This window comes from Lepisma saccharinum, chromosome 4 (assembly GCF_977018435.1).
Source record: "Lepisma saccharinum chromosome 4, izLepSacc3.1, whole genome shotgun sequence".
Lineage (NCBI taxonomy): Eukaryota > Metazoa > Arthropoda > Insecta > Zygentoma > Lepismatidae > Lepisma > Lepisma saccharinum.
Genome location: NC_139232.1, coordinates 117,041,529 through 117,058,712, shown reverse-complemented (window position 1 = coordinate 117,058,712; position 17,184 = coordinate 117,041,529). Strand labels below are relative to the sequence as shown.

The window sequence follows — 17,184 nt, the reverse complement described above, 5'->3', positions numbered from 1 at the left end:
AGAAGCCATTGTGTCATTATTTAATCAATGTTGTCGTAATTTGATCGTTGCTTCCAGTACACACTATTAGGTGTGCAAGGAAATAAACTCTTAGTTCAGTGTAAGTTGCAACATTTGCAACTTGCAAGTTAAAAGAATGTCTTTTCCAGACACTAGACATTTAGATCAGTTATTTATATGGAAAATTACATCTAAAAAATATAAACAGAAAAATATTTGCCCAACAGTGAAGAATGAATTTTTAAATAACTGATTTTCTTCCTAACCTGTCCTCTATCTACGCACAAGAAACGCTTTCTCTGTACGTGCAATATGAAAACCGTGCCGAGTGGAGTGATTGCAATTATAAATCGTGTTCTGTACTATTAATGTAAAATAAGATTGTTGATTCCTGAAATAATGTCAAAGTGCAAAATTAATTTAACCAAGGGTAAATTCTATCACATAAATGTCTCATATTTGCCTATTAAAATCAAGTAAATAATGTGTGATTATAGCATCGACGCGATGAGTCAAACGTGGAAGAAAAGCGAAGTATCATAATTAAATACAAACAGTGACTAAAGCATAAGTATAGTTTAAGTTCTCTTTCTCCGACCGCCATGACGGAGACCTGAGTTCGATTCTCGGGGAGGATGATCTCCGAATGTCCCGGAATAAAGTGGCTCACCCAGCCTCTAGAAATCGGTTATTTGGGGGTTTAGGCGACAGGAGTATGGTGCTGATCACCTCACCTGCAATATAGCCGAGATCGAGAACGCCTTGCCCCTTACGTGCCTTTCCAACAATTTTCAACTTGTTTTAATGCAGGGGATATTTTTAAACCGATATTTATCCCTCCATAAATATACGAAAGAATGTATTTTGCACGTTGCTGTTGGATAAGCGAAACCCAGGATGACTTGGCACTGACCATTCGTCGTTTGACGCAATGCGTGAATAATTGGACGATATGGAAATAAAAACCCTTTGAGGAGGCACCTCGGTTGCCAGTGTGTTGGGCACCCGTCTCCAACCAAGTCGTAAATATTGAGTAAGTGGGACACCTCGACGCCCTAACTGCTGCTTTTGCGAAACAGCGTCCTCGCTCTGGGTTTTGTCTTTCACTGTCGAAAGCCACATATCTTGGTGTTTATGTTTGCTGCATGCGACATCACAAAGTTACTCCGGAATTTAGGAGCTGTATCACCACCGATAATTGGATACTTTCTATTTCCATTTCCATTTTAGTTGTCTTACATCGCTTTCTACTCTCTAGGGGAACAGAATGGGAGATACATTATTTATTATTATTTTTACCTTATTTATGAATAAACAGACTGTTCCGATATCTAGTGCAGGCTTGGTTTACTTGAGGTGTAAAGCTTGTTAGTAGCATTGGTTAAATTGTCCACCGTTCATATACCATAAAAAACTTTTATTGGGTTCTTCCAGCATTCACTGATCAGGTCGTCTGTTGCTTTAAGGCGAAGAGTGACAGTTTCGCACTAATTGTTCATTTATTTCAATATCGTCGGAAAGGAGGAGTTTTTTTAAAGTCTATTATTAAGCTAGATACGATGTTTGAAAAATATGATGAATAAGAATTTTCAGAATCCCACGTGTTCCTTATGGAGAAACAAAAAAGAACAACAATTTCAAGTTAAGGCTACATCCTTCCGTTCATGTATTTTTCTGTGACATCCGAAGTTTGATATTGCCAAGAGAACATGTAAAATAATACTCCCATAAGCGTAATGCTAAGTTTTCTCCTCCTCCTCTACGTCCTCTCTTTTCCCCCCAGCTTACCGCGGGGAAAGGTCGGTGGGGAGGAGCATTTTAGGGTGACACAAACTGTTCCTCCTGTCCTTAATGTTTAGTTACAAGACACGCCCAAATTATGAAATGCACACAACGAAGAAAAATGTTCACCTCTTGCTTCTCAGGTAGCTTACTAGGGAGCCAAGGCCCAATTTATCCTCCAACGCTCTAGAGGAAAGAGGGACACTTGTGTGAACTCACAGTGTCCTACTCAGCAACTATGTCCTAGGTGGCTGAGAGAAGTTATTCAGAAACCAGAGATTTTCGGATTAGCTTTAATGAGAAACATAATGGTCGTCGGAGAAATTTTCCTCTTTGTCGGAAGTCGAGTCGAGGAAGAGGATAATTCTCAAGATTCCAGAGCTAAATCCGTCGCGCAGGAAACGTTCCAACTTGCACACCTTTGACTCTGATCTCTGATTGCGTCCTCCCTTGATGGACCGCCTGGAGTCGCACTTCATTTGCACCAAGGTCCCACGTAGCGTATGGATTTAGCGTAAACGGCGACTCTTCGGCAACAAATGGCTCCCGGGCGGCGCTAAATCTTTCTCCTATGAACCCTCTGTGCGATCCTTTTGCACCTTTTCATCCCAGGCACGTTTGCGCACCTGCCGCTGGAAGGACGTTTGATTGCAAATAACAATCTCCTTTCCGACGTCGGTTCAGAATTAATTTCGGGCCTTAAAGTGAAGTAATTCCACTTGGCTTTGAAGTGTGAGTTATTTTGCGATCTGTTTAAATGCAATTGAGATATTCAGGAATGTCAAACAACACTGATTTGTCCAGATATTATTTACCATGCCTTTTGCATACACTGTTAGAAGTTACCGCAATACTTACAATATTCTACCGTTAAAATTTAACAGCCTGCCTGTTAAGTTATAAGAACGGTGCATACTGATTTTTATTTCAATTTGAATACTTTATCAAGCATAAAGATAAATAATGGTTACAAATAACACTTGCTCACACCATAATATATTGTTTTAAACTTAATCATTCAAACTAGATTAATTAGAGGAACTATGTAATGGCCGTTACTACATAAAAAACGATCACGATCATTTTTTTTAACGCTAATTGGATGGCAGCGAAAATAGACGGTCTTAGTCAACTATTTAAAGTATATTTCTATTTGATGGAGCAGTGATAGCGTCATCGCCTTGTAATCAAGGGGTCCCGGGTTCGATACCCGGTGGTGGCACATAGTAGTTCTGATCCCACTTTAAACTGTAGGTCCAGTTCTGATTAACCTTACTGTGCATAAAGTGTACTTAAAAAAAACACCGAACACCAAATTTCTATTTGACCAAACGACACAAAAATAATTTTGAAAAAGTAAGAAACAGAGAGAAGAGAAGAAAATGGAGGCAAAGAGAAAATATAGTGTGTGCGTGTGTGTGAGAGAGAGATTGATTGATTGATATATTTTTGCCACTTCTGGCTAGTTGCGAAGATGACGATGAGTGATGACATGATGACAAAGTACACTCATGCCCAGGTCGGGATTCGAACACGTGTGTTGGGGGTGTAGGTGTGTATGTACGAGAGAGAGAGAGAGAGAGAGAGAGAGAGAGAGAGAGAGAGAGAGAGAGAGAGAGAGAGAGAGAGAGAGAGTTTGCTATAAGTCCACTTTTTGCTCAGATAGGCCAAATAGGGACTGAACTTCCAGTTTAAAGTGAGACCCAAACCATGCGTAATGCGCCTCAGCAGGGACTTGAACCCGGGGCCTCTCAATTACAAGGTGACAGTGCCACTATTAAGCTATCGAAGGAATCAGAGAGAAAATGGAATAAACAGAGCGGGGGGAGATAGAAATCGAAAGGAAAGATGGGAAAGAAAGATAAAGAATGGGACATGGTGAGAAAGAGTGAAAGAGAGGTAAATAGAAGGAGAGAGAGAGGAAAGATTTTGTGTGTGTGTGTGTGTCTGAGAGAGAGAGAGAGAGAGAGAGAGAGAGAGAGAGAGAGAGAGAGAGAGAGAGATATGAGGAAGATATAGAGACAGTATGACAGAGGAGGCTGAAGGAATGTGAGCACACATGGCTACCGAAGCATGGGCCAGCCAAAATGTTTGGCGACACAACTGCAAGCAATATCACAATCATTGGATGGGATAAATTAAAATAATAATAATAATAAGATACATAATAAACAACTACGAGCAAGTAATGCCTATTGGTAACCGGTAAAAACAGGAAAGTAACATTCACGATTAGAACAAGGCAAAGTTCTAGACGTGTAAGGGAAGAACGTGTGTACACAAACCGTCAGTTATTTCTTTTTATCATCACCGAGGCAAAGCCATGACGTCATGAATCCCCTTCCCCTGGGCACAACTTGGTAAAGAAAACTGAAATTGTAACCGCAAGAAAACCTGGCAACCAACTGTACGAAGCGCTTGCGACAGCATCTGGGCCTCGAAAGTGTGGAGGGTGAGGGATTTATACACGCATAAGCTTCTTCTGTCATTTTGAATTCCTTGTGGTTCCATCAAAACTGGACGAAGGATTTCTATGCAATTGTTTTTTATAAGAATTTTTTAAAAAAATTACCTGTGCATTTTGACATAAAAGGAAGCACATTCATTTAGTATTTTTTTTAATTTTGTATACAGGCTAAAGGGTATATTTTATAGAATTTATCAAGATTGTTTATTACTTCTTTGAACCAAATGTTATGTCTCGTAGTTTGGAATCTAGATCGTTTACAAAGACGGATCTCCTTAACCCCAGCAACCATCACGTGCTATGCACAGAGGGGAAGTTATGTTTTTGTCGATGTTGATGTTTTTTAGTCATATGTTTTTACTTGTTCTCCAATATAACAAAGGTAAGTGTTTTCTGAGTCAAGTAGATCCTACAGTGAATTGATGGAGAGTCATGACACCAGATTTATTTATTTATTTATTTATTCAAAGTTTCAGATACAGCACTTTTAAGGCCATTTTACACTGAAAACTCTAACAAATAACAAGAACAAGTCAAGATGGTTTAAGGTAAAAACAAGAAAAGTTAAATATAAACATAAGGCATAAACAAGGAAACAAACAAAGATTTAGAAGATAATACGCGGCCATTCTAAAGGAATTTTATCTAGTGGCTCCATCATAAAATGTGCTCTGTTACATCGTGTAATAATGTTAGATCTTTCTCAGCCCACAGTCTATTGTGTGCAGATAAACGTAAGAATTGACTTATCAATCTGGGAAAAAGTAGTTGGATATTATAAGTAAACTAAACTAAACTATAGATGGCGCAACAACCCTCTAAGGTCAGGGTCTGCCAGAGCGGCTTTTCCATTGGGTGACGCAAGGGCAGCGTATCGGGTCCCATCGGCGCTGTTTTCTGGCTTTCGAGACCCAAGTCCGCTACTTTTTTTCAAGTAGCTCCCCAATTGGCTAACCATTTGGCTACGCAGAATCCCCGAATATTATAAGTAGTTTTTATGTAACATTTCGAATAAAACGCATATTGTACGTACCTTGTTTGTACGATAGTTTACGATTTCTTTCTATTCTGTAGTATAATTGATCTCGTGAATACAAGTTTATTGTTACTGTTATTTTCCATATTTTTAAGGTTTTGACGGCATATTTGCGTGTATATTTTGTATACAAATCTTCAGTCCAATCATAATTAATTCGTCTAAATTTGATGAATGGAAACTTGCGTGTACCTCCATGTTCCCGGGACTGGAACCCGGGAACTTCAATGGCGATTTCGAAAGTCGACTACATAACGTGCTCGCCCAACGAACCGGCAATAAACACGAACATAATAAAGACGAAAACGAATAAGATCGAATGGAGACCTAGCAGAATGAAACAAGTGTCAGAAGAAACAAACCAAAAAATGTAGAAGCCACGTTGTAAAATGAATAAGCACGAAAGGAATACGATGAAAAAAGTATGAAAGCAAGGAAGAAAGGAATAACGAAGCTAAATAACAGCACGCTAATAGCGAAAGGAACTGTAGAGCAAGCCCGAAATTTTGGTTTCGCTTCTAATTTGTGGCTTATCTATACTCGAGACTCCAGAGATCTCGTGCAGTCTTCAGTGGAAGAGGTCATCCACCCTCGGGGGCGATCGGCTGCCGTGCATTATTGGAATTGTTGATGTCCGTCGAGAGAAGAGTCTTCTCTTGTGCACGCCGAGAGCTGGGAGTCGCATTGGCACCTCGTAGCTCTCTTCCCGCGTCGCTTTTTGCCCTCCCGAGTTTTTGTTTACGGCGCAAGGTCAGCTGAGTCGCAGATGGAGATCACAGATGTTCTCTCTCTCCCAGAGTCTTTCACCTTCTGCTGCGTCGACCTGCTCCACATGTGATTGGTCACGATCTGCAGTCTAGGGGTGACGGTGCTATGTGGTCTTATACACAGTGACTCAACTTGTTCTTATTATTATTTCTTGTTGATTAATCTTAAGCTTGCATTATTAATTTTGCATCTTTTATAACCGTACGGACATCAAAGGCATACTGTTAAAACTTATCTAATATATGTAGACAAAATTTAGACAATGTAATGGAATCAGAACAGAACAAAATATATGCAATGTCAACTTATCCTTGAATTGGATTGGATTGAGTTGGTGTTTTAAGTCCACTTTGTGCACAGTAAGGCTAATCGGGACTGGACCTACAGTTTAAAGTGGGATCCGAACCACTATGCGCCTCCACCGGGTATCGAATACGAGACACTTATCCTTAAAGTAGTACAACCTGGAAATGGCATTCTTGTAGGTGAACGAGGCTCTGGCGCCTCAGTTCTGTCTTGTTAATGTCTGTACGTGATTATCCGTTAATCAATTTTACCCGATCATTAGTCATTTATCATTTTGTAATAGAACTCATGGTTGTGTTCTGATATGGGATAACATTTGAAAAATCGTGTGACATCATTTTTGTCGCTCCTCATAAAATATAAATATCGTAAGAGCCACAAAGAGAAACAGAATGATAGAGAAAAAGAAAGAAATAGAAACAGACACGGTAAGAAAGATAGAGAGAAATATGTGAATAAAAGAATAAGAGAGAATGGAGAAGTGAAATGAACGACACAGGTAAAGGGAAGAAAAATGAACAGAGTCTGATAGAAATAACAGAAACGAGAGAGAGAAAGGTGAGAAAGATAAAAATATAAGAAACTGGAGACAGAAAGAAACAAAGCCAAAGCTTGTAAAGGGAGAGAGAGGGGGGAGAGAACAAATGTAACGAAAGAAATAAGAACAGAGTTTAGAGAAATAAATGCTAAAAACAAACATAGGAAGGAAGCTGAGTTTGCAGAAAGTCAGAAAAATATAACATTGAAAAAAAAAAAATAATGGACGACTGACAGGAAAATGCATTTTCGGCTATCGATGCATGATGGGTTGGGCAGCTACCTCTAAAAAGGAAGGAGGAAGGCGATTCCTACTCACCGTTGAGCGGGGCGAATCTGTTGAGGGTCTCGTTGAACTGCTGCAGCCGATCCATCAGGAAGGGAGGCGACGCTGCTCCCTGCAAAGAAAAAGAGCTTCAGAGGAGAACGAGCTGCTGACAGGAGGCCTCTCCTCGCCTGGGCACGGCATCAAAGCTTTGCATGCGTAAACGTTTACCTACCGGCGCTGATAATTCTTTCGCGCTTGTCGTGTTGTAGTGCGGCGATTCATAACGCTCTCTCGGATCACCTTTGCCATCTTACGAGTACCTGCCACTTCTGTGCTCGTTCGGTATACATCGTTACGCATGCTAGGAAGCCAAGTAACTGCTGTGTGAAGGAAGGACACCGACACTCAATTCAAAATGTAAGACAATATATTAGCAAATAATGATACAAGAAATCTCAGTTTAATTTCAGTTCGCAATACAATTCATGAAAAAAATAACAATAAAATCATTAATTTTTGTAACTGCAAAGATACTCTATGTAGGCCTTCATTCTTATCTCTATTCTTGTACCCAATAAATGCAACTTGCATATCAGTGGACTTTACCGTGGTATTGATTGATTGGTTTATTGTACTTTGCTTTAATGCCACTTTTGGCTAATCGCAAAGATGAGGATGAGTGATGACATAAAATTGATGAAAGGACAGTCACAACGAACACCCATGCCTGGATTCGAACGCGGGAACCCAGGCATTGTAGCGTGCTGTGCTAACTACTTCACTGCGGAAATAGATGTAGGGTTTAACCCCTATAATATAATTGAAATAATAATAATAAAATGAAGCAGGCAAGTTCTGAATATTTAAATCTCAAAACTGATCTGTTTATATAGAACTCTTTTATTTTTCTGGATGCTGGCCATTCTATCAGCAGATTTCCCGTTGGCGTATGTATGTATGTATGTATGTATGTATGTGTGTATGTGTGTATGTATGTATGTATGTATGTATGTGTGTGTGTGTGTGTGTGTGTGTGTGTGTGTGTGCGTGGGTGCGTGCGTATGCGCGTGTGTGTATAAATAAATAACATGTATAATAATTATATCAGTAAATATATGCAATGATGAAACCACAACGTACAGTCGGCTTCTGCATCTAGTCATTACACGATCTTGGTTCAGACTAGGTGAGCTTAGGGTGTTTTCTTGAGACAGTCTCTTCAGCGTTTCTATACGACGACCAATAGTCGTCATCCTCTGCACTTAGAAAAAGTGGATGACAGCGACACAAAGTAACAACAGCAACAAATTCGAACAAGTGTTCTCGGGTTACCAACCAGGTTAATTCAACGTTAGCGTCCAACGTGTCGAGCGTTTAAATTACTCTCATCTTGAGGGTGGTAACGCGAGAACACTTGTTCGAATCATGTCACGAAGAAAGCTACAGTTCCTAACAATAAAAAAAAAATTCTAACTTATTAGATTTTCAATTATATTTTATCCAGAGAGCGATTCTTGTAAGAAAATCAGCATTATTACAATTAAATTACTAAACTTGTTTCTTGAAGTTTATAGAGATGCAACGCCGAATTCCTTGCAGCGTCTCCACGGGTTACGACAAGCGTGACATAATCTTTAGCTCCACATGCGAGGAGATGCTAACTGAGCGTCGCTGCCATTGGCACAGCTGAATGAGTCTCAGGTTCTTCAATCAGCGCCGATCTCTCCTTAGAACTCAAACACAAATAAACAGCTCCCGTTCAGTTTAAACAACGGAGCGATACGGTTGCAAAAACATCCTTTCATTCACACGAGGAGTGTTTTTATGCTCAATTGCGTTAAACACCAAGAGAGCGTTTCCCAACTGCAGGATGGATGTTCTGTTCCTCTTTGTGTTTCGGAATCTGTTACTCGTTCGTATGAACAATTGTTTCAGTGTTGTGAATCGTCTTAATTCTAAATATTGGCTCGAGGCAGAGAAACCGTGTCAGTGTTGCGTTGTAAGCAAGGCCAGATACTTCGTATTACATACTAAGGTTTTATGAAAGGTAAAGGTAAAGTTCATCGTGCATATAGCGCCGTGCCATGAAGGCATATTTAGGGGATAACATTCTCGATATCGGCTATTTTGGAGGTGACGTGATCAGCATTACGTTCCGGCAGCCTTTACCACCCCCACCCACCAGGTACCCATTGATTTGAGGTTGGGTGAGCCCCAGAGCCGCGTATACTTATTGAAACCTGTGAGTACGTATGCATTTCGTTGGTCTACCTGTACTTCTTTTACAGAATGGAATTTCCTCTGTGAAGAGCAATCTTCCATTCTGTGCTGTAAAAAAAAGTGCTCAGAAGAGAGCTATCTAAACACTTCTCCTACCAAAGAGAAGGCGTAACCTTCTAATTGAACAACTGGGACAAAAAAAACGCGGTATCGGTAGTGAAAGAAACGGTTAGAGATCGGTTAGTTCATAAGAACTCTCCAATCTAAGTATTGCCTATTTTGGGGGGAGTCCTTGCCTTGACTCATCTCACCCAACAGATCGGTAGGTGCCGGGGCTTGGCCCGAGTTGATACCTTCCTGGAGATGAGGCCTGCTCGAAAAGGTTTTATAAGTCTGGGAGTATTGGGAGTGAAGGGTTATCTTCTTTTTTTTTTTAAGCACGTTGACTGTACTTTTTACGTGGGGTTGGTGACGTTCCATGTGTAAATGTAAATGTTATCTCGTGTATTGTCATTGTACAATAGACTGCACTGACTTGACCGTGTTGTCGTTTCTCCGATAGCAATTTGAATTTACGGATTATCACAATTTTCGTATATGTGTATTATGAAGATGTTCGGATTACCCGGATTTTTTGGCAATCGAGCCGAGCAATGTAAATGAGAGATACAACCAAGGATTCGCTACATTATTTGGAGAACGAGCAAGAACCAGAGGAGGAATTCTTGGAACGGGGGATGGAAGCTGCGTTTCCACGGATGCAACGCATGATTCCGTTACATAACGCACACCAGACGTTCCTTCCCATGGCCCTCTGGAGCAAAAACATATCACGCTGCAGCGAAACCCGATCCTCGTCTGTTTCTTTGCTGCAGGAAGCAGGACCTCCTCGAGAGTCGCACCGACAGCCACGCCCCGAACAACCGCCCTTATTAGAAGAGAGGGTTGGAGTCTCTGGGCGGGAGCCAGGCTGCGACACCTGCGATCTCTTAACGGAACACGGATTTTCCTTCTCGTTTTGGCATCCGTCGCTTCAGAAGTTCACCAATCATTTTGTTTTTATTTGTATGTTTGTATGCATTAACGTTTTATACTCTTCTTCCAAGTACAACGTAATCTTTGGCGCTACCCAAGAACGTATTTAAGGGGCGGGGGGGGATTAAGGAATCCAGAGTCCCTCCCCCAAAGGATTTACTAAGAAGTAAAATTAAATAATGAAGTAATAAAAAACTAAAATTAAATAATAACTTATTGGAAGGCAAGGGTCATACGACTTTAAAATAACAGTATCAAAGAAGATTTATGCAAGATTTATTATACTACTTTGATAATATTCATAAAATATTGCCAGGAACTTTACTTTTCGTCAACTGGATCTAACATCCTTTTTTGATATTCAGTAAATAGCCTATTCAATTCTTTATCTATTTGACATTAAATTCCTTGCCACGGTATTTTTTTTTTTGCAAATCTTGCTGACCTTGACTATACGTAAGTTAGATAATGAATACGTGCTGTTATATTACTATCCTTATACCATATTTTCAACTATTAATGTAATAAAAATATAATAGTAACTTATTTGAATATTGTAATTGCTACAATTTTAATTAAATATAATTATAATTATTTTAAGTTAAACATTATTATTATTATTATAATTTTGTGAAACTTGGTTCACACACCCCTGAAACGTATTTCTAGATACGTGCCTGGCGCTCTAATTGGAGCCATCGATCAAATTTCAAACGATTGCTTAATTAATGGCATACGTGAACACGGAAATTTTGCATTAAAATTATAAAAAAATGAAAAGAAAGTTATCACTTTCGTCATTTTAGCCATGGCACGGAAACGAGATAAATCCTCGTGTCGATTCATCCAGGAACTACGTCAGAGCCCCCGAGACTTATCGAGACGAGTACGAGATCGAGATGGACCTCTGCAAAATCGACACCATCGCCTAGTTCATAGTTCATCCTCGTCGTCGCGATTAACTCAAGAGATAGAAAAATTCTTATGATTTATTAGGATGTTTTACTTCAGAATTGGCACTTAATTAGAAACATAGCCATGAATTTGAATTTGAATTTAAAATTTTGGATGCGTCAGCACTTAGGCTATTTTGCACCCGTCACTTTATACGGGGTCCAGCCCCTTACCATAGCAAATAACCACTGAAACGTCGCGTTGTAACTAAAATATTAAAATATTCTGACTTCGGTTAAAAGCTGAGGCTGTAAAGAGGCACTCAACACACACAAGGACAACACACACAAAATTATACTGGCCATAATGCCAGTCGCCAGAGCCTCGTTCGTCTGCAAGATGCATTCCAGGGAGTACTACGTGGAAGTGAGGTTGACAATTGGTTGTACTATGTGGAAGGTCACCCCTTACACCCCATGAAGGTCAGCAGTAAATTTCCCAGTGAAGGGAAGCAAGGCATTTTCCTCCAAAATACTTTTGTCCTCTCCCGACACGCACAGTGCTGCTCGAATTTCAAAAATTCTTACGACAAATCTGTATACTTGATTATATTTATTGGCTCCGTATAATAATTAATATCAAGTAATCTAATTGAAATCAAATTGCAGGTGTGAATTGTGCATAGAGAAAGTTTGCAATAACCAGAAAATAGTTCAGGTGAGCAAATATTTTTTTGAACAGGCAACGAACAAATTATTGCTCAATGGAATCAAATAGTTTTACTAATGATTCACGTTTCTTGTTACAAAAAAATTACCAAATTTAGTAATGGAAACCAGCTGTTTTCTTTTGTTTATGGTCACAGAAAAGCTTACCCAAACGTGTTTTGTTACAAACAAGTCAGTTTTTTTCTGCGTAGTTTCCTACACTTTCCAGAAGAACTCTGACTCCAGACACGCATGGATTTTTAGTAAATTATACTTCTCATTTTCTGCTAACATTAAATTTTGTCACTCTCGCTATGACTGAAGCCCCTCTATGTTAGTGTTTATGTAGTACTTTCTCTCAATTTTCATGATTTTTTTAAAAATATTTTTTCCATTGCCATTGCAAAGAAGCTTATAGAAGTCATTAAACCTAAGGAAACTGAGAATCAGACCAAACAGCTTTGATTAACTGTTCTGCCAGCAAGAGATGTTTTCGCTACACAAAATGCCCTTCACAAGTACAAGGGCTCGTAATCCAAATCGTAAAGCATTTAGTGAGGCGGCGACTGAAACTAAACAGGGCTTGTCTGCTTTCATCCGTCGCTTTCAACGGAAATAAAAGAAATGATCACCGAGGGTTGCAATGAGCGATTCCGAGTTTATGTTTCGCTTTAGTAGAAATCTATTTTTATTTTACGTCTCAATAAACTGGTGGCGCTTCTTTCCCGGAATGCATCACCATTCTATCTGATCTCCCGTATTTGTTACGTAGCCTGTTTGATGTCTGCAACACTCGGAGATTTTCTGTCGGAAAAGAAATGTACATTTGCATTTTACTTGTTTTTTAAACTATGAGACGAGATTGGCGAAAATTTATCTCATTCGGAATAAACAGGCTTATAAAAATATGAACAAAAAATGATATAGTTTGAGTTGCTTCCGTAGCATATAGGAGAAAATTGTTGGAGATCTTTTCTCTGTTGTGCATATATGGTCAGAGTTCTCTGCGGTGTTCAATTGCATAAGATTGGCTGTTCCCTTAATATTGCGTGGCATGTAGGAAACGTGAGAGCTGATCACGTAACCCACATCCTTCGGTGCTGGAAGGTGGAAACCACAGTGTTTCCAGTTCTTGTTTTAAGTCTACTTTATGCAGACAAGGCTATTAAGGACTGAACCTACAGTTTAAAGTGGGACCCGGACCACAATGTGTCTCCCCAGGGTATCGAAGGCGGGACCCTTGATTAGAAAACTACAGCGTCTCTGCCAGATACATTGTACAATGTATATTGAAAAGAGTGAACGTAGAACATGAGACATCTGACAGTATGGCACTAATCCTTGAATGGAAGATCGCTGTTTATGTTCTTGTCTTTGCCATTTTCCATATCTCGGAATATGTTTCTCGCAAAGGTTGTGAACACCTGATGTTAAGTTTTCGTAAGTGAGGTGTAAACATGTATACATATCATTATGTCACTGGGGACTAAAATCTATACGCCTAGGTTAATATCTGAGCAGGGTTTCGGAGCGGAGTGCGGAGCGTACTAAAGGAGCGCTCCGGAGCGACTTCGAAGTGTCAGTTCTACTCCGCTCCTCGCTCCGGAGCGGAGCGTGGTACCACAGCACTCCGATCCGGAGCGGAGTGGTTCCATTTCTTGAGAGACACGCTCCGCTCCGGAGCGGAGTGGTTCGACTTTTTGAGTAGCACGCTCCGATCCGGAGCGGAGCGTGATATAACAGCACTCCGCTCCGGAGCGGAGTGGTTCAGCTTTTTGAGACGTACGCTCCGATCCGGAGCGGAGTGGTTCAGCTTTTTGAGACGTACGCTCCGATCCGGAGCGGAGCGTGATACAACAGCACTCCGCTCCGGAGCGGAGTGGTTCGGATTTCTGGGACACTCGCTCCGATCCGGAGCGGAGTATGATACAGCAGTACTCCGCTCCGGAGCGGAGTGGAGCAGATTTTTTAGACGCACGCTCCGATCCGGAGCGGAGCGTGAGACAACAGCACTCCGCTCCGGAACGTGGTGCTTTTAACAGCACGCTCCGATCCGGTTAGGAGTTTTTTTTTACACGAATGCTGTAATGAAACTATAAATAATGGAATGTGCGCAATAAAACCGACTTCCGTCACGGAGTGGTTATAGTGGAACCACATGGAAAAGAACCTGCAGTCCTGTTTTCACGTACTCTAGTTGTTTGTCTGTATGATCGGCCCCGCTTGGAGGGGAGGGACAGAGTGGATCATGCTTCCTTATGGCCCTAGTCGAACGGGTGAAGGGGGAGGTGCGCGGGGACTTTTGGCCGAAGCTTTTTTGTTTGTGGTCGCTTTACAGCACAGCACCCTATGACGTCAGGGATCCGTGGGGTGGTTCAAAACCCGGCATGGGCTAGTACAGGGTCAACGAAGTTACTAATAAGTTTGTTTTATACACTTGTATGTTGAATTGTACCTTCTGCAAATATGCTGTATAAAGAAACAAACTGCCAGAGTACTAAGTGAGGCGAGTGTACAATCTTTGTGTGTATCGTTCATCAATTTAATCATAACATCGATCATCCCCATTTTCGCGATTAGCCAAAAGCGACAAAGAAGAGAAGTAAAATGAACTAAATCAATCAATCAATCATGCAAATTAAACATTGGTAAAACAATACAAGAATGTTGTTTTGGCTCAAGAGAGAGAGAGAGAGAGAGAGAGAGAGAGAGAGCTATAGTACGTAAATTGTTCATTTGATATAAGTTGAAATATGAATTACGTAAATAGTATTTCAGTATTGAGATGAACTATTTTGTATTGTGACTCTTAGATATAAGAGTTTGAATGTTATGTGTTGAATGGGTTACGAATAATTTCAAGCAATTAGTTTTCTGCTTTGCGGATTTGTCCGACCCACCTCCCCCATAAAACAGACAGCTTCGTTTTGTGCCGTATTCCGTGTTCCTTGCAGGTGACTCAGTGCAATCGGCTAGCGCATTGGTCTTGTGCCCGTTTCAAGAGGGAAGGAGAGTTAAACTGGCACATAGCTTGTTTGTGTGTGCTTTCGGGGTTGAGAACTTCGTTCGCTGCGCTGTACATTGCGTTCGAAGTATCTGTATAATAGAGACATCGCCATTGCCAGACAGATCCAGTGTTGCCAGTTGTATTAGAATTATGCTACACCAATTCTGGCTAGATTGTTCTCTTTAAAAAGTATTACTTGCGCGCGTTGTTCTTCTCTTCACTGTCATAAAAAGAAGCTTTTAAAAGCTGTGTTCTCTTGTATCATTACATGCATATTATGTGTGCTTGTCAACGGTGATGTATGGACATTTAATGAAATTTTTAACGCGGCTGATACATGGACGTCTTCAGGATCTTTTCCAGGAAGGGACAAGCAAGATATTTTTCCAAGGGAGGGGGGCAGAATGAGGCAGAATTTCTCCAAAATAGTATTACTCCCTTTAAAAAAATTCTACAGTTTGAAGTTATCATGTTCCTGCAACGCCCTTGCAATAGTTAATGTATATTACTGTGACTGAAATGAAATTATATGCGTGAAATATATACGTTTTGATTGACTTTCATTTCCGGGTGGCGTTGACCCCTCCCTTCCGGACATCCATGCGAATGGAGAAATCATTCCAACCAGTCTCGGTTAATGGAATTATAACGTGACTAGATTTGTTAAATCAATACACAAGAACAAAAAAGAAAAATCCGTAATTGTTAATTCTATGCATCATAAGCCACGAGAATCATGGAAGATCTATACTGTAATAATGAATTGAAGGAAACCATGCCGAGTTTTTATTTATAGTCTACCTGTTCAAGTAGGAATGGAAAGGTGCACAAAAAGAATTACAAAAATGTATGTAAGAGAAAACCAAGTATTTCGATCAAGTTATTTCTATAATTGTAATAAACAATGACCAATTGTCCTTTCAACTAAGTATAAGTTTCAATTTGTTTTTTTCGGACTATTACCTTTGCCTTGCCTTTAATCGTATATTTCTCATGATCCGTAATTTTAAACAAATTCTAGAGAAGTCGGTAAAAATATAGGACACCGAAACTATGGAAAAGAAATATACTGTGATAGAGAAACAAACACAAAGGAAACACCAATGACATTAAGGCGGGTCAAACCAACACCATTTGTCGTTGAGAGCTGAACTCGCATCCACGAACTCGCTGAAATATTCCCATGGAATTCGTTATTCGTCTGATATTGAATACCCAATGATGCTTTCTGTTATTTAATAGACATTTATGAAGTGAATATATTATTAAAACTTTGCCAGATTTCAGAAAACACACACACACACACACACACACACACACACACCTAAAATATATGCATAAGAGGTTGTTTGTTTGGAAATGAATTTCCAAGTTTTATTTTTATGCTCTTGTGAATAGGTGTAAAGGAAAGTAAAGCCTCTTATTGTTAAACAGATTTACAAATGTATATTTGCTTAAGGATAAATTTATCACAACATACACTGCAATTATACATTCAACATACGTTGAAACAATGCCTTTTGTTATGAACTTTTGGTGGATTTAAGACTCAACAATACGCTATCGAGAATAGACCTACAGTTTAAATCCTACCTAAAGTGGGATTCGAGCCACTATGTCCTTCCACCGGGTATCGATCCCAGTGCCCCTTCATTACAAGGCGACGTTGTTACCACTATGTTATCGGGGTACAGCGCGCTACTTTTTTTTCAGTTCACATTTATCACTTCCCTCATTATCATCGTCGCGATTAGCCAAAATTCAAAGCTAAGTAACAAAAATAAAATCAAATGCCATCAGTGAGGAAGGCACGTATTGCTCGCAGCCCTGCTTTTCAAAATGAAACCATAAAATTCAGGACATGCCCCTATCCAAGTAGATAATATTACATTTTGTGTTTATCACGGTTATTAAGGTTTATACATCATGTTTCGACTTATCTGCTGACTACACATTGTTCATTACTGAAATCTTGCTTTCAGTTTGCTGTGTACAATATACACAATACAAAAAATATTTATTTTATACGTATACATACGTTTTCTGGCTTTCTAGACTCAGAAAGTTAAATATAGCAACATTCTATTCGTTGTTTTTCCAAAATGTTTGCAATTTTCTTATAACCACCATGCCTATTTCCAGGTTACTGCTTACAAA

At 39.8% G+C, this 17,184-nt stretch overlaps 1 protein-coding gene across 1 annotated transcript in view; it reads right to left on the bottom strand.

Annotated features, from left to right (window-relative positions):
• Positions 1-17,184, bottom strand: part of nau (myogenic-determination protein nautilus) — an 89,994-nt gene that overhangs the window by 37,543 nt on the left and 35,267 nt on the right. Inside the window, exon 3 of the mRNA XM_083121890.1 lies at positions 7,216-7,294. Coding sequence (XP_082978016.1) covers positions 7,216-7,294 — 79 coding nt within the window. The remainder of the gene's footprint in view (positions 1-7,215; positions 7,295-17,184) is intronic.